Genomic DNA, 26,232 nt, shown 5'->3' with positions numbered 1-26,232 from the left:
AAAACTTCAAATGAGCTCTGTGCCTACTGCCGACGGGTGCTCGGCCGACGAGTGACCTGGATGGTTACTATGGTGACTGATGATTTGAAATAGTGCGGACATGATTTTTTTTAATACGTTATATGCGGTGTTCATAATGTAAAACAAAACAATATCCAATAAGATCAACTGTAAAAAATGAAACAGGAAGGAATATTAAGTGTTGATTATTATTAGATTCTAGATTTTTTTCTTTCTTTTTAACAAAATCAGCTGACCGGCGGAAGAAACAGAAGTCGAACTTTTGAAGTTTGTGTGTAGGCTGCCTGGAGTTCCGGCTGTTCCGTTTTTATGGTTACTGTCCGATACTTATATAAACAAAAATATCAAATTTACAAAAAGTGTGGTAATTTTTTTTTAGTTCATCGTTACGTAAATATATGAATTGAATAGATTATTTCACGGCAATGAATGGCAGTAGCTGATCTACATATCTTCTGAGGAGCGCTAACGCGCTCAACAGAATATGTAGATTCGGCTACTGCTATTCATTGCCGCAATGTACATGGAAAAACTCCATTCAATCTCTATATATTACCATTTTTTCAGAATGTGTTAATTAATCTTTAAAAAATAATACAGTATTTCGTTCAAATTAATATATATATATATATATATATATATATGGTATAGGTCTATGCTTGTTCAATAAATACAAAAACCGAGATACCGAAAACATATTACGTCTCAATCACGATGACGTCACTATAATATTGATACAAAGGACTTCCGCGGTGATACATTTACAGCACAGCAGAGACGTTTATATTACATAGATTGGTAACTCACGCAGGTCTCGCAAAAACACGCATGATCACATTGTTCAGGCAGTGAAATAAGAAACGCTGCGATACTTGGATTGCGGCTGCGCAATCACGCGGAATCTTGTCTAGCTGGTAACGATAGTCTGGTTAATGTGTTACCTGTGAGAAATCGATCGTGTTTAGTTAGTTTAAACATATTGTACAAATATACAAATGGATTGGACAACAAGTTATTACAACTAATAGAGTCCTCTCCACAATAAATATATGGTAAAAATAGTGTATATGTTGTTGGGGAAAGGGAAAAAAATATGGTGGAGAAGGAAGTGTGGGTAGTGAGGGGGTGGGGGTGATGGAGGGGAGGGGTGTTACCTAGAAAAGTAAACGTGTAAACTGAGAAATCGATCCGCATTTGAATAAATTATATATTATACAAATTTCATGACATGCAACCTGGTAGAGTAATTTCAAAATGAACAGAATCAATGTAACAAAGAAATCAGGCAAAATAATGAAATACAATTTCATAAACACATATAACAACGTATACACATAAACAAAAATAGAAAAGTAATTATAACTATCAAAACCTATTGCTGGATTTGATGTAATGACGCACATGTCTGAAGATACTTATGCTGTTTTTTTTTGTTTTTTTTTTACCGAAAGTTGACTATTACCAAACAAAAGTAGATCTAAATTAAAATTAACATCAAATTTTGGAGCAGGGTATGTCTTTCGTTGTTATAAAGTAAGCACTCATAAAAACAGTGAAAGGCATTTTCACAGGGATGGCCACAATAACAAACTGGACTATCAACCAGATTTACTCTAAAAAGATCATATTTAAGTGGACTACACTGATGTCTAAGTTTAGTGTGCAAAATGTTCAATTTACGTTCACCGAAACCTAAGTAGATTGACGGAGGAGATTGTACTTTTGATGTTAACGAGTTTTTAGAGCTTTCTCTAACATTTCTGTTTCATAAGTTGCACAACCATCCCACAATTCACAAGCATATTCTTAAACTGGTAAAATAAATGATTAATAAATCTTTAAAAGATTATCACGATTTAATAAGTATTTTAGGCTACGTAAGACGTTGAACTTTTTCATAACTGAAGTATATATTGCACAAATATGATCCCTCCATTTTGCACTTGAATTAAAAATTACACCTAAATGTTTATGATGATCAGTAAAATTTAAAAATTCGCCATTAAATTCTAATTGTAAATCTTCATCAATTTCAACCAAGTTTGAAACAAAAATTACCTCATTTTTTTCTGGATTAAATGTTACAAACCAAGTTTGGGACCATGCATTAAGATACTCGAGATCTCTATTCATAACACCTGCTTCAATGAAACATAACTCTGAGTAAGAAGTATTCAAAAAGACTCTCTGGTGCCTCTGAAATAGGTAATTTTCCAACCAATGATACAATTCCCCTGAAGTTCCATAGGATTTTAACTTAATCATCAAACCCTTATGCCAAACCCTATCAACAGCCTTAGAAATATCGCAGAATACCATACATACATGTTTTTTCTTCTTCTAGAGCAACACAGATGTTATGATAAATTTCAATGAGCTGATACACAGTAGAATGACCAGGCGAAAAACCAGACTGGTGCTTATAAAAAAGTGATTTTTCAATGAAATAATTATGCAAGTATTTGAACATTACCCTCTCAAACACTTTTCCAACTGTAGATAATAAAGAAATTGGCCTGTAGTTAGAGGGAGCATGCCTGTCACCCTTTTTAAACAGTGGCATAGCTTTGGCTGTTTTCCCAAGAGATTGAGTAAACACCAGACGATAAAGACTTATTGAAAATGATTTTAAGGGGAACACAAACTGTTTCTGATGTGTTTCTTAGCATATGGTGGCCGATTCCATCCTCACCCGAGGCCTTACCAAGCTTCAATATCTGTAAAATATCTCGTATTTCATTACTATTGATTCTAATGTACCTAAGACTCTTGTCAATTTTTGGATCGATGAGAGGAACTCACAGGTAACACATTGACCAGACTATCGTCACCAGCTGGACAAGATTTCGCGTGATTGCGCAGCCGCAACCCAAGTCTCGCAGCGTTTCTTATTTCACTGCCTGAACAATATGATCATGCGAGTTTTTGCGAGACCTGCGTGAGTTGCCAATCTCTGTAATATAAACGTCTCTGCTGTGCTGTAAATGTATCACCGCGGAAGTCCTTTGTATCAATATTATAGTGACGTCATCGTGATTGAGACGTAATATGTTTTCGGTATCTCAGACCCTCCCTGCAAAGTCGGTTTTTGTATTTATTGGACAAGCATAGGTCTATACCATATATATATTAATTTGAACGAAATACTGTATTACTTTTTAAAGATTAATTAGCAAATTTTGAAAAAATGGTAATATAGAGGGATTGAATGGATTTTTTTCATGTGCATTGCGGCAATGAATAGCAGTAGCTGAATCAACATATCCTGTGGAGCGCGTTTGCTATCCTTGTGTTAATTGGAGACTGTACTGTTTTCTGTAAAAGTCGCTCTGAAGTCGCCTGTAAAATGCAGGGGAGAGCAGCACTTAACTATATAAGATGGAGTGAACAAACCAGTAAGTGTGTGTATGAGAGACAAAAAATAAAAACACATTAACAATACAAATTTTAAATATCTGGTTAAGATTAAAGCATTCATTTTTTACAGAGTTGATTGATGTTTCCCCGGTAGAACACCCTGGCCACAATTTTGTCTACAGGACGAATCTATCAAGAGAAACTTTAAACTGCAACAGGATCAGGAGTTGTGACATACAAATAACGTCAGCCGGAGAATCTGGAATGGTACTAATGCCGCGGGGAAAAAAGCCATCGTAAAATTAAAGTTAACACCTTTTCCGTAGGATTTGTGTTGCGGTGGCCGTGATTTCTGTGTGCTAAGTTCACATACAAAATGTACTAAAGAATGATAGTTCGTGGTGTCCTTGTTCGGTGCAAATACTATCTAAACACTCATTAATCAAAACAAAGGATCACGACTTCATCCAGATGTAAAATGTTTATCTCCTTTCCGCAAAGGGTCTTATCTAAACATTTCGTTCCACAATAATGTAAAAACGATAGAAATAGTGGTCAACAATAAGTTCCTATTGAGAAAAAACGAGAATATCGAAGTGTCAACAAAACTATGTTTAATCTCAAAATCGATACAACTAGAGCATAACATAAACAAAGGAAATACTCACGTAGGACAGTAGAATGGGAAAGTACATGGGAAATCAGACCATGTGTTCCGGAAAGGTTAACATCTGCGGCTTCATCTGCGATACCGGCCATGTAAATCTAGGTCAAAATAACGAACTGTGCGATTTTTCGTTCATGATTTTGACCTAGATGTGAATGACCAATGTCGGTGATGAAACAGAAGACGTTTGCTCTTCTGGAACGCTTGGTCTGATTTTCCTAGTACTTTTACCCGGGTCCCACATGAATATATCTTTTTAAAAGACGATGAGACTCGTATGTTCAACGACACACATTTTAAACAGTGAGATATTTCTATGTTTGACCGAATTAGACAAAAAAAGATTGACACACTGAAAATGTAAGGCATAATCTAAGTTTGGCAAAATGAAATGTGGGATACAGTTTGGAGAAGTCAATCGTTTTCATGTGTGTTTTTGTATTTGCAAAATGGTAAGTTCAGGCTATCAAGAAGATTTATGTAAAATCCGCATATGATCGATAACGCGAATAAACAGTTTCGCAATGGTACTATCCCTCGGGCATGATCAGTTAACAGTATCTATCGCTTTCATGTAATCCCAAAAGTATAGAAGGTAATCTTTTACTTTTTCCGAGTCGGTCATTCATTTTCGTTATTGCTCGTTAATAATTGATCAGAGTAGTATATCGTACAGGTCGACAATTGTTGAAGTGATAACTACCGAAACATTGCAAGACTCGCTTGATATAAACCAATCGAGATTCAATCACCTGCAAGTACACTGTACAATGGAATAGAAGGCCTTTGTGAAAGACGACCCTTAGTGTATAGACTAATACCGATACCGCACACAGAGCAGTGATACACAGCACAGCATGCTATCCGGTCACAGCAAAACAGACATGGGGACACTTCGGATATTGCTTGTGCTGATTTTGGTTACTATAGGTAAGTTTGATCATCTTCTTTTTTAATCTTCTTTTTTTTTATCACCAAAATGTGTGAATGTAAACTGTTACAGTATTAGACAGGATTTCAGTTGTTCGAAATAGCTACTCCAGATAAGATATCCTCGGGACTAAACCATTTGTCCTTTTTTTGCGAATATGATGATCTAACCTTCATAACTAATCTATTGTTTCATTCCAAGGTGGATGGAACTTTCATCGTTTTTCTTTTACATCATCATTGTTTCAAGAAGTGCTGACTGTAGGTGACTTATATAAGAGTATTTTATCAGTGTTCATCAACTGTATGCAGTGTAATTAATTTTTGATTTACTGCACCTATTACAAAAACAAAAAATTGTACCAGTGCAGTCACATATATGTGCTTTTCTTTCATCTTTAGAGAGACGACTCTACGTGATGAATTTTTATTTAATCGCACATGTTCATTATCTGTGTAAGGATGTCGCTGTCTGGACGTGCGTTATATATGGCTATTCCATTATTGTTTATTTTTTCGGTATTAGTACAACTGTACATGATTATATTGTATATATTCGCCCCTGTCCATAGTCTGTGTCAGAAAGATATCTGTACGTGACTTAGTGAGATACATTTCGTCAGGTTTGATTTGTCAGTGTTAGCAAGATGTCTTTACATGACTAAGTAAGATACGTTTCGTCAGGTTTCATTTGTCTGTTTGAACAAGAGTTTGTACGTGACTAAGTCAGATAGTTTGCGTCAGATTTGTCTGAGTGAGCAAGAGTTTGTACGTGACTAAGTCAGACACGTTTCGTCAGGTTTCATTTGTCTGTTTTAGCGAGCTGTCTGGACGTGCCTAAGTAAGATTCGATTCGTCAGGTTTCATTTGTGTGTGTTAGCAAGCTGTCTGTACGGGACCTAGTCCGATACGTTTCGTCAGGTTTCATTTGTCTGTTTGAACAAGAGTTTGTACGTGACTAAGTCAGACACGTTTCGTCAGGTTTCATTTGTCTGTTTTAGCGAGCTGTCTGGACGTGCCTAAGTAAGATTCGATTCGTCAGGTTTCATTTGTCTGTGTTAGCAAGCTGTCTGTACATGACTAAGTAAGAGACGTTTCGTCAGGTTTCATTTGTCTGTGTGGGCAAGATGTTTGTACGTGACTAAGTCAGCTACGTTTCGTCAGGTTTCATTTGTCTGTTTTAGCGAGCTGTCTGGACGTGCCTAAGTAAGATTCGATTCGTCAGGTTTCATTTGTGTGTGTTAGCAAGCTGTCTGTACGGGCCCTAGTCCGATACGTTTCGTCAGGTTTCATTTGTTTGTGTGAGTAACCTGTCTGTACGTGATTTAATAAGATACATTTCGTCAGGTTTCATTTGTCTGTGGGAGCAAGAGTTTGTACGTGACTAAGTCAGACACGTTTCGTCAGGTTTCATTTGTCTGTTTGAACAAGAGTTTGTACGTGACTAAGTCAGATAGTTTGCGTCAGATTTGTCTGAGTGAGCAAGAGTTTGTTCGTGACTAAGTCAGATACGTTTCGTCAGGTTTGATTTGTCAGTGTTAGCAAGATGTCTTTACATGACTTAGTAAGATACGTTTCGTCAGTTTTCATTTGTCTGTGTGAGCAAGATGTTTGTACGTGACTAAGTCAGATACGTTTCGTCAGGTTTCATTTGTTGTACGTGACTTAATAAGATACATTTCGTCAGGTTTAATTTGTCTGTGTGAGCAAGAGTTTGTACGTGACTAAGTCAGATACGTGTCGTCAGGTTTCATTTGTCTGTGTGAGGAAGAGTTTGTACGTGACTAAGTCAGAAACGTTTCGTCAAGTTTCATTTGCTGGTGTGAGTAACCTGTCTGTACGTGACTTAATAAGATACATTTCGCCAGGTTTCATTTGTCTGTGTGAGCAAGATGTTTGTACGTGGCTAAGTCAGATACGTGTCGTCAGGTTTCATTTGTCTGTGTGAGCAAGAGTTTGTACGTGACTAAGTCAGAAACGTTTCGTCAAGTTTCATTTGTTTGTGTGAGTAACCTGTCTGTACGTGACTTAATAAGATACATTTCGTCAGGTTTCATTTCTCTGTGTGAGCAAGAGTTTGTACGTGAATAAGTCAGAAACGTTTCGTCAAGTTTCATTTGTTTGTGCGAGTAACCTGTCTGTACGTGACTTAATCAGATACATTTCGTCAGGTTTCATTTGTCTGTGTGAGCGAGAGTTTGTACGTGACTAAGTCAGATACGTTTTGTCAGGTTTCATTTGTCTGTATGAGCAAGATGTTTGTACGTGACTAAGTCAGATACGTTTCGTCAGGTTCCATTTGTCTGTGTAAGCAAGATGTTTGTACGTGACTAAGTCAGCTACGTTTCGTCAGGTTCCATTTGTCTGTGTAAGCCAGCTGTCTGTACGTGACTTAGTCAGATACGTTTCGTCAGGTTTCATTTGTCTGTGTAAGCCAGCTGTCTGCACGTGACTAAGTGGTTCCATTTGTCTGTGTAATCAAGATGTTTGTACGTGCCTTAGTCAGATACGTTTCTTCAGGTTTCATTTGTCTGGGTTAGCAAGCTGTCTGTACGGGACCTAGTCCGATACGGTTCGTCAGGTTTCATTTGTATGTGTGAGCAAGAGTTTGTACGTGACTAAGTAAGATTCGTTTAGTCAGGTTTCATTTGTCCGTGTGAGCAAGAGTTTGTACCTGACTAAGTCAGATACGTTTAGTCAGGTTTAATTTGTCTGTGTGAGCAAGAGGTTGTACGTGACTAAGTCAGGTACGTTTCGTCAGGTTTCATTTGTCTGTGTTAGCGAGCTGTCTGTATACGTACGTGACAAGTAAAATTCGTGTCGTCAGGTTTCATTTGTCTGTGTGAGCAATAGTTTGTACATGACTAATCAGATACGTTTCGTCAGGTTTCATTTGTCTGTGTTAGCAAGCTGTCTGTACATGACTAAGTAAGATACGTTTCGTCAGGTTTCATTTGTCTGTGTGAGCAAGATGTTTGTACGTGACTAAGTCAGCTACGTTTCGTCAGGTTTCATTTGTCTGTGTAAGCAAGCTGTCTGTGCGTGACTAAGTAAGATACGTTTCGTCAGGTTTCATTTGTCTGTGTTAGCAAGCTGTCTGTACGGGACTTAGTTAGTTACGTTTCGTCAGGTTTCATTTGTCTGTGTGAGCAAGATGTTTGTACGTGACTAAGTAAGATACGTTTCGTCAGGTTTCACTTGTCTGTGTGAGCAAGATGTTTGTACGTGACTAAGTCAGCTTCGTTTCGTCAGGTTTCATTTGTCTGTGTAAGCAAGCTGTCTGTGCGTGACTTAGTCAGTTACGTTTCGTCAGGTTTCATTTGTCTGTGTGAGCAAGATGTTTGTACGTGACTAAGTCAGCTACGTTTCGTCAGGTTTAATTTGTCTGTGTGAGCAAGAGTTTGTACGTGACTAAGTCAGCTTCGTTTCGTCAAGTTCCATTTGTCTGTGTAAGCCAGCTGTCTGTACGTGACTAAGTCAGATACGTTTCGTCAGGTTTCATTTGTCTGTGTGAGCAAGAGTTTGTACGTGACTAAGTCAGCTTCGTTACGTCAGGTTTCATTTGTCTGTGTAAGCAAGCTGTCTGTGCGTGACAAGTAAAATTCTTTTCGTCAGGTTTCATTTTTCTGTGTGAGCAAGAATTTGTACGTGACTTAGTCAGAAACGTTTCGTCAGATTTCATTTGTTTGTGTGAGTAACCTGTCTGTACGTGACTTAATAAGATACATTTTGTCAGGTTCCATTTGTCTGTGTAAGCATGATGTTTGTACGTGACTAAATCAGATACGTTTCGTCAGGTTTCATTTGTCTGTGTGAGCAAGATGTTTGTACGTGACTAAGTCAGCTACGTTTCGTCAGGTTTCATTTGTCTGTGTGGGCAAGATGTTTGTACGTGACTAAGTCAGATACGTTTCGTCAGGTTTCATTTGTCTGTGTGAGCAAGAGTTTGTGCGTGACTAAGTCAGATACGTTTCGTCAGGTTTCATTTTTCTGTGTGAGCAAGAGTTTGTACGTGACTAAGTCAGCTTCGTTTCGTCAGGTTCCATTTGTCTGTGTAAGCCAGCTGTCTGTACGTGACTAAGTCAGATAAGTTTCGTCAGGTTTCATTTGTCTGTGTGAGCAAGAGTTTGTACGTGACTAAGTCAGCTTCGTTTCGTCAGGTTTCATTTGTCTGTGTAAGCAAGCTGTCTGTGTGTGACTTAGTCAGTTACGTTTCGTCAGGTTTCATTTGTCTGTGTGAGCAAGATGTTTGTACGTTGCTAAGTCAGTTACGTTTCGTCAGGTTTCATTTGTCTGTGGGAGCAAGATGTTTGTACGTGACTAAGTCAGCTACGTTTCGTCAGGTTTCCTTTTTTATCTGTGTGAGCAAGAGTTTGTACGTGACTAAGTCAGATACGTTTCGTCAAGTTCCATTTGTCTGTGTAAGCCAGCTGTCTGTACGTGACTAAGTCAGATACGTTTTGTCAGGTTTCATTTGTCTGTGTTAGCAAGATGTCGTTACTTGACTAAGTAAGATACATTTTGTCAGGTTTCATTTGTCTGTGTTAGCGAGCTGTCTGGACGTGACTAAGTAAGATTCGATTCGTCAGGTTTCAGTTATCTGTGTTAACAAGCTGTCTGTACGGGACTAAGTCAGATACGTTTCGTCAGGTTCCATTTGTCTGTGTAAGCCAGCTGTCTGCACGTGACTAAGTAAGATTTATTTCGTCAGGTTTCATTTGTCTGTGTTAACAAGCTGTCCGTACTTGACTACGTAAGATACGTATACGTTACAAATCATTTTTGACTATTTCATTTGTCTATGTTAGCGAGTTTTCTGTACGGGACTTAGTAAGTCTGTAAATCTGTCCGTGAGGGACTAAGTAAGATACGCTACAAATCATTTTTGACGAGTTCATTACGTCGATGACATACATGATGGATCACAATACTATGTGGTGTTGTGTTAACATATTATTGCTTTGTTTACTAATTTTAATGAATTTTATTGATGAAATTTATAACATGTTATTGAACAGTTCATTAATAGATTAATTCACCCTGAGTAGAAATTTGGTTTAGAATCGAATTGATGAAATACTTGGCACACGGTATAATGATTAAATTCTTTGTAAATGATATTAAAACGGCGACTTATTGATTAATAATCTGCCAGATTGATAACAGCGATATAATGTACTGCCATTAACAGCAGATATAACGACGTTCATCCTTGTTTTTACTATACATACAATGGAGCCTAGTCAATTAAGCCACATTCGTTCCCAGTGAGAGGGACTGGATTGTCATACGACTGGATTTATTAAGGATCTCCATGTCACTGTCAACAACTGTAACTAAGTCAAGGAAACTATTTTCTTTCCTGCATGATAATTATCTTTGATAATTTGGTTCTGAAAAGAAAAAAAAATAGCTTGCGGACCTTTATGAGAAGTAATAAAGATTGGATAAACAAAAACATAATCAATGATAGTTTTTTGAGTGGAACACATTCTGCGGGGCTAGACAGGGATTCGGCCACTGTGTCACTTCAGATAATTATGCTATAACTCTAACCAATTGCGCTACCTGGTCAACAGAGGTGTCCTGCCCAAACAGTGCCACAGTAATATTCAAACGGAAGTTAAAGGGGGGTAACTGTATATACGAAAAACCCCAGTACAGTGAGATAGGGAACCTAAGGATCCATGTTCCACTGCAGGCAAAACATAATCCCACTGTACTTTTTCATATAAACAGTAACATACCCTCTTAATTTCGTTGTGAATATAACTGTAGTTCGACAGGACCAAGGCATCTCTATTGACTAGATAACTCGGTCAGCTGTAGCCACATTATATTGATCGCAAAACCAGGGTTGAAATTCTGGCCCTGTGATCATGAAATAATCTTAAGTTTAAAATTTTTGACTTGACCAACCACAGATAGCGTCATGAAAAGAGACGTCATACATGATTGGCTAAGAAAAGTCTGAAGTCTAAGTTTGTTTCATGATCAAGGGGCCTGTCTGGCATTTTTTCGCAATTTTACACTCCAAACAATGTGTTGATATTTAGGTTTCTTTCACATATATTCATTTTCACAAAACTTCTGCATGTATAAATGCCTTATCAAATATATAGTTATGTCAGTTAAAATAGTTTCAATAAATAATTGCAGTTTATTAGTTAGTTTATCTTTGTTAGTACTATGGTGATCCATGATAGGAGGTACCGCTCAGTTCCTCAAATACAGGATTGATAGCTCAGTTCCTCAAATACAGGATTGATAGCTCAGTTCCTCAAATACAGGATTGATAGCTCAGTTCCTCAAATACAGGATTGATAGCTCAGTTCCTCAAATACAGGATTGATAGCTCAGTTCCTCAAATACAAGATTGATAACTCAGTTCCTCAAATATAGGATTGATAGCTCAGTTCCTCAAATACAGGATTGATAGCTCAGTTCCTGAAATACAGGATTGATAGCTCAGTTCCTCAAAAACAGGATTGATAGCTCAGTTCCTCAAATTCAGGATTGATAGCTCAGTTCCTCAAATACAGGATTGATAGCTCAGTTCCTCAAATACAAATACAGGATATATGACTCAGTTCCTCAAATAGAGGATATATAACTCAGTTCCTCAAATACAGGATTGATAGCTCAGTTCCTCAAATACAGGATTGATAGCTCAGCTCCTCAAATACAGGATTAATAACTCAGTTCATCAAATACAGGATTGATAGCTCAGTTCCTCAAATACAGGACCGATACCTCAGTCCCTCAAATACAGGATTCATAACTCAGTTCCTCAAATACAGGATTCATAACTCAGGTCCTCAAATACAAGATGAATAGCTCAGTTCCTCAAATACAGGATTGATAGCTCAGTTCCTCAAATACTGGATTGATAAATCGGTTCCTCAAATACAGGATTGATTGCTGGACAACCGGATTACCGGTGTTTCGATTAAAGATATTTGACTGTACTTACACTATACAACAAGATGCAATTAGCAGTGTATTCACGGCTTCAGTGTTATATAATGTTCCAATCCATATGTGTGGTCGGTTAGCGCATTGATCAACGCACCCACCCTTTACCAATAAGGACGGGGTTTGATTCTCCGATCGGACATGTATGGGGTACACCGTTGCTTCTCAAATTCAGACTATCTTCACGCTTACATCCTGGCCAACGAGAGTGATTTATATTTAATTTGTTTCAAATGATTGTTGTAAAATAAATGAAGATTATAAATTTTCAATATTTGAATACTGTTTGCCATCACAGCTATCTAATTCTGAGTATAGCTCACTTATTAAACGATCAAAACCAATGATATGGCATACTGTGGCATACATTAGTAACAGCAATACCAGTTACCATTCTGTTGTCAATAGAAACATTACCTATATTATTTAAATATTTTCTTAAAGATCAACATTTTTGAACTTAGCTTGCTCTAGTAGGACCTACATTGAATTGTATTAAATCCTATTTACATAAACAGAACGCTTTTTTTAAAATCGAATTACTGGTTTGATATCGTGGGATACAATGAATTAGCATTGATTGTGGTCTACAGTATTTTTTTTGTGTTTGTCAAATGAATTTTAATATGCTATCACAAACTGAATTTATGAATTTTAAAGTGCTATAAATTAGCATCGATTGTGGTTTGCAGTATTTTTTGTGTTTGTAAAATGAGTTTTAAAGAGCTATAAATTAGCATCGATTGTGGTCTGCAGTATTTTTTGTGTTTGTAAATTAAATTTTTAAGAGCTATCAGAAACTGTATTTGTACGAATTTGCGAATATGTAATTTCTCTATTATGCTCCAATTGCCTAACTGATGTACTCATTGACTCTAATCAGACATTTGGTGTCAAAATACATGGACATTCAGGTACGATACATGCTGTCCTGTTAAACCTCATAGTCAAATACTTAAAGCACGCAACGTGATACCTGTATTGACCTAAAACATCGTGACGCATATCAACAAAAGACTGATATATGCTATTCATAAGAGTCACCAACGGCTTTTCAAGTATCTCTTTAATAAAGAGAGAGAAAACTTACTGAACACCCTTAAATACACTGTAACGTTACACTAAGAAGCCGGGGTAGGATTTATTTATTCATTGACGAGGTAAGTATCTATACTAGCACATCCAATATACGTTATTGAGCTCAGTTGTATTACACAAAGAGGCGGCCAGCCTTTTGTCAGCTGATATGTTCGAGAAATGTACATTTTAATTTTATTATTTACATAACTTTTAACAACTCAACGATGATTTATAAAACATGATTTATATATCAAAGTATCAAACCAATGATATGGCTTGGGGCATACATAAGTAACAGCAATACCAGTTACCATTCTGATAGAAATATTGCCTATATTATTTAAATATTTTTCTAAACGATCGAACTTGGCTTGCTGTAGTACGACTTACATTGAATTGTATTAAATCCGATTTACATAGACAGAAAACTTTATTTTTAAATCGGATTACTGGTTTAATAATATGAAGCAAGAGTTACGAAGTTTGTCAAAACACAATGACATTGCTTCATAAAAGTCTTTAATTTAATTTAATTTAGTCTTCCCTAATTTTCGCTGATTTAATGAATTTGTCCATTTCATATGACCTATTTTCAGCGGACTTCAGCTTAGTGAACATGGCACACTGTTCTATTGTTAAATTGGATTAATATGTTGTTAATCTCGCTGGGGTTTTTTTCGCGGGAAAGAAATGCTACAGCGAAAACAGAAAAAAAACCATATCCCGAAAAATAAACAATAACTTTGAAGTTTAATTTGTACAAGTGACAAATAAACGAACGAATAAAAAAAGTTTACAGTATATGTTGTATAAGTGATACATACATAAATGAATAACTTTACAGTTAAACTAGTATAAATAAACGAAAAATAAAAAATCACTTTACACTATAACATGTTTTAGTAATACATACTGTAAGTTTGTTGTTTAGTCGTTAAAATGTATAACAAGGAAAGCATGAAAATTACTGAAAATCAGCAGGACCCCATCTCCACTTCGTTGTCCAACTATCTGTGCTGTGAGGGTTGCCTTTATATATTATTGGATCTTGTAAATTGGATATTAAGGGTTATCTGATGTTATAACTGAACATAAAAAAGGTAAAACTTTCTATATATAATTATTGACTCAATAGATGGATATCTTTCATGTATAACTCAGCCGACGAAATGATTAAGTTAACCTGATTGGCTCAACTGACGCAAGAAGACATGGGTAACTCAACTTATAAGTCGGTAGGACTAGTATCTAATTGCCATCCCATTTCGTACAGCGGAAATAAAACAGTAATACACAAACCAGAAAACTGGCGGAAATCCGGATAAAAAACAGTACATTAATAAAAAGGTTAATCAATTAATCAATAAATTAATTATGACGATGGTGATGATATTGACAGAAGACAATATATGGAAATACATTGTTTGTGTATGTATGTGATATTATTTTATGTGTGATGTATATCAATAATATATACAGTATGTATGAATGTATCCTTAAGTATGAATCTGTTTCTATTGTCTGCAACTATTGAATGAATGTTGTATGTTGAAAGAAAGACCCCCCCCCCATACATTGAGGACATGTTATGTTACGACCCCTTTAGTCCGAATTATTCTGACGTTTTATCAGCTTTTTTCATATCGATCTGTCGTCGATTAATTTATCAGCTTTTTTCATAGCGGTCTGTCGTCGATTAATCGACGAGAGACCGATATGAAAAAAGCTGATAAAACGTCAGAATAATTCGGACTACGACCCCTTCAATGACGTTTGTTGAATAAAAACAATTAACCGATGCAAGTACAAATTATTAATAAACCTTATGCAACAACACATTAAACAACTAATTCAAAGTACACACGAACAGCACAAGTGTTATAGGGAGACATTGATTACTCAAAACGGAACTCGGATGGACAGAAGGCGATCCTATTCATCACTTCAAATCGATGTTGATGAAACTGCGACGGAATAGCTAAGATAAAAACACCCACTATTAAAACAGAGATGTGTTTGCTGACGTTTTAATCCTAATGAGCAAACATTTTAATCCGATGAATAAACTGTTATTTAACATAATCAATTAAACAAATATCAGGTAATTTGAAGTGAATATTTTTCAGACTCTATATGTTAAATTGACAGTCTTTGGGTTTTCATTATCTCTATAAGTAAATATACACTGTATATTATGGGCATACTGTTTAAACTTAACAACAACAACAAAAATCTAATACACTGTGGTCGTTGACTGTACATCTATCTTGGGGAGCATTAGGTTTCTGAAAAGAAATAAGTGCAGAAAATGCATTCGCGCTTACAGTAGTTGACTATATGTCGTGTTGTATATGCACAATATCATGTCCATAACATTTGTTACCAACCGATTATTTCTTACTGACAATTTCGTTCTTAAGTATCCCTGTCCTACTACACTGTGGTTTTTCGTATATACAATACCCTCCTCTAAATTTCCTTTTTGATATAACTCTGGCACAGTTTGGTCAGAAAAACTCCCGTTGACCAGGTAGCTCAGTCGGCTAGTGCAAAAGTATAACATTCTGAAGTCTAGGGTTCTAATCCTGGTGTGGCCTTTGCTGTCTTTAACACTCAGAACACAATTGTTGATTATATTTTAATCATTTCACCTTCATAATCTTTTCAACAAGTCCGCAATGTATGGATTTCTTTCAATAATAGTTTATCAAAGATGCAGTTGTGCCGGAAAAACCCCAGTGTTCAATGCACAGTGGTACGGGGATTGTTGAATGGGCAGTTTCCTATACGTGTTACATCTTCGATATTTCAGGGGTTACGCTCACGTTCGCCCTCTGCCCTTTACGTAGATCAAAGGATCAAACTAGTCTTCTCGTCTCCTCCAAAAGATGGTCCACACTACCTGAGCCTTCGATTTTGTCATGAAGTATCACAGGGGTGTTATACTGAGTTACAAATCCGTTTTTGAAAATCATACAATATATCCTATGTTAATTGCTTATTATAAACGGTCAGAAAAGCTAATATAAATGAGAACCTTGACGAAATGTCAGGTAACCTTGGTCCATAATGGTGATAGAACTAGTAAAAAATGTAACACTGTGCGCTATGGAATATTCTGATATTTCCCCAATTTAGGGTCGGATAACAAAAAAACAAATGTATTGATGTGTTGCGAATAATCATGTCTGAACATTACCCAAGTCCGCAATAATATTTCTGCCTATATCAGTGTTTAAATGTTCATAGGAAGCAATCTCAAATTTTTATTATAAACAATACATTCATTATAGGTTTACATGTTGCCGAGTCAGCGTACACATACTCAGCGGAAAACAACCTACGGACGCTAATCTTCACGACAAACTCGTACCAGATACAAGCCAGGCCAGACGCCACAGTGGTTGTCAACGTCACTCTCAACGTCATCACATTCAACTCCCTCGTAAGTAGGGTGGTATAATGATGAGGTAATGAAATGTCTATATCGCGCTCAACGTCATCACATTTAACTCCCTCGTAAGTAGGGTGGTATTATGATGAGGAAATGAAATGTCTATATCGCGCTCTATATCGATATTTCGAAATCAACCTTTACCTCAGTGTAATTATATCCAACTACCTGGTAAGCGTTGGAGGCGCTAACTAAAGGAAAATACTTACGGTAGGTGATTTATGCAATTTCGTTGTTTCGTGTTCTCGTAGCGGAAGAACAAAATAACGAGAATGAAAGTTTATTCATTCTTGTTTAAAAAAAGAACTAAGCTTCGTTCACTTGCTTTTTATGGGCGAAAAGAATGAAATTATGACATCAAGTTAAGAGTCATAACCGTGTTGTGTTGTAAGCGTACCTATTTTGATGATTTAAGTTTTGAAATAATTCCAAACATTATAACATATTATTTCATTAAGCCATATGTTTAATTTCTTTCCTTTATCAGGATGTCCGAAATCAGGCGTTGACCACCACAGGTTACTTCAGTCTGGTAAGTAACATAGTTAAACAGGTGACGAAGTGTAGTGATATATTCTGGGGTATCAATATTATATACGAAAACATGTTTTACTGTATATTGCTATAAGGTTCAAACATAGGGATTTATTGAGGAACAGGACACTAGCATGAACGTTATGATATGTAATATATGCATTTAACAGTTTTGAAATATGTCTGCTTTGATATATATAATAACTGGGTGCTGGTCATAGGATTATTTTTTTGACATATTGCAAACAATCTATGTGGTTTGATTAAAAAGATGTTACACAATCTATCTAAAATAATACATAAGGCTTGTTTTGCTAATAGCATACTACAAAAGATAATTTGTCGGTGTATACATTTTCGCATTCTTCGCGGTCAGTAACTTGGCGCTTAAATACCCACAAACGAATATTTATCTAAAGATGTGGCATGAAATCCTAAATAGTCATTACTGATGTTATAAAAAAGGGTAAACCTTTAATATTAGGATTATTTCGAAGGATAATACAATAACAGGACCCGTACCTTCGGACAAAGTGTCGAACCTCACCTAGTTTATGTATGCAAAATATGTCAGTTCAGACGAGTCAAAATTACAATAAATAAACTGGTATATACAACGGATAAATCCCTTCTTATTTTGCGAATCGAGGACGTAGCTACGACATTAAGGGACGTCGTTATGACTAGCCAGTTTCCGTGTCAAACCTTAAAAAAATATTGTGTGTTCTTGTAGGCTTGGAGTGACAAGCGGCTGGATTGGAATTCTAACCCGACATACAGTTCTGACATTGGTGCTATATATTCGGATGAGGAAACAATATGGAGGCCACCTCTCATTTTAGAGAATTCGTAAGAGTCAATCTTGTCCAAAAGAAATAATATTTCTATCACAGCAAAATTCAAAAACCACTCTGCAAGGTCCGATATGCATCTCGTTCTTGTTCTTGTCGAAATTCCCTCCTGTAACAGGAGCACCCCATCACGATATATATGTTGATGTTCACCGGAATTGGCCGACAATTTGCCAATACCAGTTCTGTGAGATAACATTTTTAAACGAATTACCACAATGGAAGAGTTGGCAGTTGCATGCAAATATTTTTACAACAAAAAGTGTTTTAATCTGAATAACGTTCAGAACTGTATTGACAGCCTACATAGTATTGACTTAAGTCTGATATTAAATCAATCAACTGAATGATAAATGATCATTCGTTTGTATTCAACTGTTTATGCAATCATTCAGCAAATAATACAAATTTTCTTGTTTACATGCATTCGCAATTAACCTACGGAAAATACACAAAACAACGTGTGTGAAGCAGGACAAGAGGAAATAAAAATAGATGTTTATCACTCATTCAGATACGTAATTATTAAAAGTTTTTCAATGTTTAATCGATATTCTGTGCACGTTAATTAAAATAAACAATTTCATGCACTGCATCACATTACAACAATTAATTACATATTGACGCGGTAGTATGTTCCTGTTCACATCTATTTTTAATGACATGTTATTGAACAGACAGTTGAAATAACGATTTAACCCCTTTTTCATTTTAAATTGTCGAACAGGAATAAATTATGTATGCATGCCATTCTTTATAACCAAGCCTGTATCACTGTATACGTCCTCGATATCCAGGGGTAACGCCCACTTTCGCTCTCTGCACCCCTGTAATATGTCATAGCAAAATTGAAGGCTCAGTCTGTGCCACCTTGTTGATGAGACAAGTAGACTAGTTCGATCCTTTGATGTACATCAAAAGAATCTTGCGGTCACGTCACGGTAAAAATTGACAGGCTTTGGATTCGGGCGTCGCTCCTTTGTAATCTTCAAGGACAGGTATCAGCCTAGCGATTGGTCAGTTATTTTTACCCGAAACCAATCAAACAGCTTTCTTCGTGCTTTCAAATTAGCTATGACATATTCCAGATCCCTGGATATCAAGGACGTACACAGTGATACAGTCTTTGTTATAAAGAATGGCATGTGCTATATGTGGCAATAGTACGACAACACCTTAATGTTGTGGAGTTGTACTCTCGGCCTCAATTGGAAAACTGAATCTGTCGTCCGACGGGTATAACCAATTTGCTATATAATGTACGTTAGCTAATTTTAATTATAGGGTTAAATACTTGTTTTCACTTGCCAGTCAAAAAAAACATAATTAGAAATAGGTGTGAACAAAAGCATACTACCCCGAGAATATGTAAATATTGTCGTAATATGATGCAATGACTTAATCTGTTTACGTAAATTAACGTGCAACGAATATCGATTAAGCATTACAAAACAATTTGTAATTACATCTAAATGACTGACAAATAATCCCTATTTAATTGATCTTTTCCTGCTGCACACAAGTTTGTTGTGTATTTTCCGTAGGTTAATTGCGAATGCATGTAAATAAGAAAATATGTATTATTTGCGCAAAGATTGAATCGATAGTTTTAAATAAACGGATGATCATTTATTATTTAGTTGATTAATTTAAAATTGGCGACAGGTTAAGTTTTCCAATTAAATATGAGTGTACTACTGGCAAAACTGAGAACTCGTCGTACTTGACACACATAGATCCTTCCATTGTCTGGTCTTAATAACCACGTCTGTATCACTGTGTTCGGCAGATAGGCGAGTCGAGACGAAACTATAGATTTTGTTATCGACGTTGTAGTTCACTTTGACCAAAAGTCTAATACATATGACGGCTTAATTATCTAAAAAATATTTGCCCCTTACTGTTTAAATCTGACACGTGGTAGAGAGTGTAGAGGGGGATATACAAGATTATGGAATATGTAGGTCTTAATATTAAGATTAAAGAAAATTGATAAGGTCGTCTGTATATACACTGTATGTATTCTTTATTAAGCAATAGACACAAATGTCTTTGTGCAATATAAAAAAGATATATGTAGTGGTGCAATGCATTAAATTTACCTAAATATATATTAAAGTAAAACAGTGACTTTCCATACTTAAATGCAGGTTTCAAGACATCAGGGCGGACGTCACTCCTGATTAAATAAATTATTGTTCCCATTCGCTTTAAAAATGAAAGCGGCAATATTTTTCATTGTACTTGTTATGTTGGATCCAACAGAATCACGAAATATAATTACTCAGCTGTTGGATTATACAGATATCGAGGACATTTCATGGCTTCCCGTTATATAACATATATACTTTCAGGTATTATTCTGCCAAACAATACCTATTCAAACGTCAATAATAGTCATACACAGAAGTTGTAGTATCCTTCTGCCTGTTGTTTTTGTTGGTGAGAAATTAAGAAGATGTACAAGTTGATGTGTTCGACAGAGAAGCAGGTGTTCAAGAAATCTGTTTCTTTCAGGGTTCACAAAATTCATTTATCAATCACATCCGAAATAAGAGGAAGAAAGCTATTGACTCTATAACAAATTATGGGCATAATATGTTATGCGGCATTAAACCACAATCAGACTCTTTGAGTTAGTTTGATCATGTTAGAGAAATCACGCGTAATCAATAATAATATCAACAAGAACTATCTCCCTTTACAAATAGTTACTCTAGGGATTTCGTGTGTTTTGAATGGAAACAATGTAGGATAGTGTGAGCGTTCATGTCACCGATATTAATACGGAAGTCAGTGTAAACAATCTAGTCGAATAATATCCATGTTTGCACACCGGATTGATATTCCAACTAGACTGAATATCTCTACGTACATGTGTATATTTTAATTGGTAACTGGCTAATTGGTTCTGCCTACCCTATCTACATAAACTTAATATATTACGTCTTCAATTTACATACTTTATATGTTTGAAATGTATGAATTTCTATGTGGAAAGGGTTTTGATAGGCAATGCCTGTGCCCAATCCAATTGTTAATTGCATCAATAAAATAATTTTGAAATGAAATGTTTACACGACGTGTTGTAGGCTAATGTAAAGGTATAGGTTATGTACATATAGCGGTCATATACCATGTCGAGAAATACTGCTGTTAGAGATCTCGTAATAGGATTAAACCAGACAGGGCTGTAAATTATGTATGGATAAATAAAAAATCATTTTTGATTTCATATTTTGCTGCTATTATCTACATAGTTTGTCTGATTGGAAACATTTCTTTTTACTATTATTTTCCTAAAATAGTAGATTGTTTTCTCTTAAAATGTTACATTCTCTTCTATAAAGGTTTATCAGATTCAAGCGTATAATTAATGCGAAGATCCATATATTTATAAAATACAGTCTCATCTAGTCCATGATGTATTAATGAAAATGATAATATATTTTGTAAAAAGGTGTGATAGGTATATATGAAATCCTTCGTATTGAAACACTTCGCTGGTATCGCTGATGTTTTATTCATTCTTCGTACAATTCATTAACTTTTTGAATGAATGTATAACATCAATATGGGCTAAGCATCGATTCCCGCAGAAACATGTAGAGCGTGAAGATGTTTATCTGCCTCTCAAATAGTACTTTTTTCTACTATAAACGTTTGTCCAGAAGCATTGTTTATACTATTTCACTGATCAAATCATTGTAGAAAGTTGTTGGATGTTGTTTTGATAAATAATTGATATATTTCACAGTATTTAAAGGTCGTTTTTTAGCTTTGAGTAACTGAATTTCTTTTTTCCTGAATTCGTGTCCGTATTATTTTGTTATTTGATCGTACAATATGTAAAAATATGTCCAACATTTGTTTAAATATTTCTTTTGAAACGCTTAATATGGTATGCGATAGCATTCGAACATCTATTCAAGATCTATTTATAAGTACATTGTGTATATGCAATAATGTTGTAACTGTTTTACATACCGTCATATGTGTTCAAACATGAATTTGGATCTTAATATTTCCGTTCAAATAAAACAGAAACCAATTCTATATTATCGTACATGGTTCATAAATCGGGTGTATAGTTTATTCACTTCACAAACAAACTGTTCTCCCAAAAGTTTAATAGCCTATTAATCTTGCGTATTTTAATTTATTCTTACTATTTTCGTCACGCGACGAAGCATTTGATATTTATCACATGTCTGTTCCCGATTACTCGAACATAAGGACGTTAAACTACCGATGTGTTTCTGATAGGAAAACATTCATGTTGTAATTGTTATATATCCATATTTTGATTCGGTACGCTTATCAAAGGCTGTGCAATTGACATGTGAAAATTAATGTACATTTTTGAATACAAATATGTTTTCTAACGATGATAAATCTTTATTGATCTCCTCTATATACAGTTACTGATCAGTTTGGATTTACTTTATTTCAGGGTCAGCGATATATCGGTGATGAGCGACGCTTCCATTCCGATACGGGTGGTCAGTGACGGCACCCTGTCGTGGACACCGTCTGGTATATACAAAACACTCTGTGAGACTGACGTAACATTCTACCCGTTCGATACCCAAATATGTGATATCAGCGTAAGTACATGGGGCTACACTGCGTCTGAGATAACTCTTAATTTAGATTCCTCGCCATTGGATTTCACTTACTTCAAAGAAAATGGAGAATGGGAGTATATATCGTACACAACGAGCTCCACAGATAGAGGCAGGGGAGGAAACTCTTTCTCGTCTGTGAGCTTTCATTTGAATTTGAAACGAAGACCAATGTACCATATACTCAATACGTTAACACCTACAATACTGCTGGCATTTCTGAGTTGTATGGCGTTCAAACTTCCCGCCGAATCTGGAGAGAGGATAGGGTATTCACTGACGGTTCTGTTGTCTTACGCCGTATACCTGACACTTGTGGCTGACAACATCCCAACGACATCTGTCAACACGTCACTGCTGTGTAAGTATTGTATTTACCGTTGCATGGCATTGCCATGCTATAACCCTATCAATTTCACGTGACATTCATATCAGCTTTGAATGTCATTTCCAAATTATTACCATCATGACTCATCATTATTTTGCCGTCATAACTTTTTATTTATTAAACAAACATACGCGATTTTTACACTAATTTAAACCGAATGCTGAAATGTATTTACTCTAACATAAAAATGCTTCAGAAATAGAAGATAATGGTATTGAACTGCTTCAGTTATTCATGGATTTTTTTTACACCTACACATACTTTGTTTGTCCATTGATTGTTTGAAGCGATTATAGTTACCATTATGATAAAGTAATTCGATATTTTAAATCATGTTCCAGCCGTTTACCTCGTATTCATCCTGGCACTTGGAATGATATCAGTCCTACTGACAATATTGGTTCTGGAATGCCATCATTCAGATCCGGAAACGGAAGTACCAAAATGGCTGCTGAAGACTGTCAATGTACTAACGATAATAAGCTTTCAAAACAGAAAGGGACATTCGCATTGCTGTTGCTGTAACACAAATAACATTGGGAGCGTTGATGTGTCAAAAGAACTGTCCGGCGATCAAACGAAGGGATCGAAGAATATAAATAACACACAGGTGTTAAAGGACGGTGGCTCCATTGTTGACTGCACGTGGTTGGAAGTCGGACGACTTTTGGATAAAAGCTTTTTGAGGATTTTCCTGTTCGTTGTTCTTATCACGACATTATCATTCGTGATGGCGCTTATTATTGGTTACGCCATCTATTAGATTAGAACAACGATGTTTTCCACGTTTTATTTTAGTTTGTTAATTGTTTTTTTCTTGATTGGAGGGGGGTTATAAGAAGGATGGAACTGTTTGACACCGAACGATCCAGTTTGACGATTTCATTGTGGTTGACCATGCCGTAGGTGTCAACTTTATCCATTCAGATCGGTTATAAGACGGAGCACAATACGCTTGGATATTTCAAAAATAACTTAAATTCATTATCAACATTTATTATATATATATATATCTTTCGTACATATCTGAACTTTTTCAGAGACAAGCAGTTGAATGGCCTGATTCAGAAACGATGCCAATAGTGGGAAATAACTCCATTGACAAATGCTATTGTATAACATATATATCTATTTTACCCTATCAAATTTACATATACAATGATACTTATTAATCTACTAATTCCAAAATCTGCAACTTGAATGTATGTATTCAGTTATCTTTTCCAAAAGGTTATACATTCGTTCTTTAAACAATTACATAAATATCATTACTATAAAACCTATACTTTTACTATTGCAAATTACTCATACACACTTTTAAAATTCCAGATACATTCTATAGATAAAAATATAGTAATATACACATTAAAACATTCTAGACCCATTGAACACTCACCCCACAGCTATGGTGGGGAGGTTTCCCTCAATTCCTCTCTATTAATAAAATCAGTTCAAGTCAAACCAAGAGCTTTACACTAAAATCATATAAATATCCCTAATAAATAATTTGACCGTTATGAATTTGATACCAATTCATAGAAAGTTAAATTAACAAAGACTTATATCTTTACATACTCAAGTTCACTTTGACCTTGAAATTGTACAATGACAAAATGTCAATTACTTTTAGATAGAAAAAGATGAAATTACATAGCCACAATTGAATTACAAAAAATGGTATATTCCCTACATTTTCTGTTATACTAGATGAACAAAAAGCTATTAAACAAATAGAGTAAAAACTTACCAGCTAAAGACTTTTGATAAGTTTCCCCCAAATTCAACCTACAAAATGTATGTTTTATCTCAGCTGGTCAGGAGCAGAGTGCCCAAGTTGGCTAAAGCCTTTACACAGATAAGCTGAGGCGTCCGTCCTGACCAATCGTATGGCCCGTCCTTAGTCAGGTGTCATAACAACTTACTCACTCACTCACATGCACACACAGGTAAGTACATGTCACATACACAGGCAGATTCATTAAAGGTCCTTACACCATCTTTCATACCAGACAACATATGCAAATACAAAACATGTATAACAAAACCTAATACCTACAATACATATATTAGTAATAATTAATAACAATGCAAAATATATGCCCTTTTACAATAGTATGGCGATTTGCGTTTGGCTACGCAATGTCTTCCATATCGAAACCTATTAAAGACATAAATAGCTTAAACAAGCTGTTTGGTAGCCGATTTATGGTACATATTTATATAGAACTGTACGCTTGACAGGTAAACATGTTTGATTATTAAAAGCCAAAACTATTTGCAAAATGGTTTTTTTTTTTATATTATTTATACTTTGGGTAGCAGTGTACAGTAGAGGGTTGTGGCCATGGGTGATATTTTTGTTAAATGGCTAACCCCTGTATAATGATATGTAAAAAAAATATAAAAATAAAACTGAAATAAAATTGGTAAAATTGGTATGATGAAGTGGGCTATGTGAGCTTAACATTTGTAAAAAAAAAAAATTGTTCGAGAATAAAATGTTGGCCATAATCCGAAAGGGTGCCTACACATGAAAAGCTAGCTTTACAGGAGGTAACATTTTGACAACAGCACACGACGCAAAATTGCAAAAAACGAAGTTTAACAACTTTACTGGGACCCAGATAATTCTGCAACCAGGTAGGTAATCTTTAATTTCAGACAGAACTTAGGAAAAGAATTACTAGTTGCGGGGGTCAAATTTTGGGTCAAAAAAAGCAATTTTCGCCATTTTTGGGTAATTTTTGATGTGGTAACCATGGTTTTCACACAAGTGACATACATAGAAAAAAAGAGGTTTATATACTCCTCAGTACTTTATATGTATTGTAAATGTAATGCAGTTTACAAATATATATACATGTATACATGTGATGTGTAGGGTAAATCCGCTGTGTTTACATTTTCTCGACCTGTGCCTTGTTTATCAGAGTCGGGTCATTTCTACTGTACACTGCTACCTTGTATTTCATTGGTTGTTTGTTTTCATGTTGATTGTAAATTTGTGTTGAAAGTTTTACTTCATTGGTACAATTGTACAGAACCGCTTGAAATGCGAATAATGAATATCTGCCATATTCATGTACGCGCATGTAAATTATATCAGTGCTAGTTATAAATAGTCTACTCTTTTATTAGTATGACATATTGTGTGAGGGGGCTGCCTGCTATAATGACATATGCTAAGTTATAAAATTAGTCACTAAAAGGTCACGCGTAATAACGAAACAAGTTTCTGTTGGTCGCTATGAGGCATATGTTATGTTATGAAGCTAGTTGATAAACGGATACGTGTTATATCATGAAGCTAGTTGCTATAATGACATACGCTATATTATGAAGCTAGTTAA

The 26,232-nt window shown here is 35.6% G+C and overlaps 1 protein-coding gene across 1 annotated transcript; it reads left to right on the top strand.

Annotated features, from left to right (window-relative positions):
• Positions 1–4,901: 4,901 nt before the first annotated feature.
• Positions 4,902–23,807, top strand: LOC110442382 (acetylcholine receptor subunit beta-like). The gene is made up of 6 exons (XM_021485965.1): positions 4,902–4,975; positions 16,324–16,475; positions 16,972–17,016; positions 17,752–17,867; positions 22,323–22,855; positions 23,224–23,807. Exons 1-6 carry the CDS (start codon positions 4,903–4,905, stop codon positions 23,643–23,645), a joined length of 1,341 nt encoding a protein of 446 aa, XP_021341640.1. The 5' UTR covers position 4,902; the 3' UTR covers positions 23,646–23,807.
• Positions 23,808–26,232: the final 2,425 nt, after the last annotated feature.

This window comes from Mizuhopecten yessoensis, unplaced genomic scaffold (assembly GCF_002113885.1).
Source record: "Mizuhopecten yessoensis strain PY_sf001 unplaced genomic scaffold, ASM211388v2 scaffold716257, whole genome shotgun sequence".
In the NCBI taxonomy this organism is placed as follows: domain Eukaryota; kingdom Metazoa; phylum Mollusca; class Bivalvia; order Pectinida; family Pectinidae; genus Mizuhopecten; species Mizuhopecten yessoensis.
Note: the sequence above shows the minus strand (reverse complement) of the source record. Positions and strands in the feature narration are given on the sequence as shown.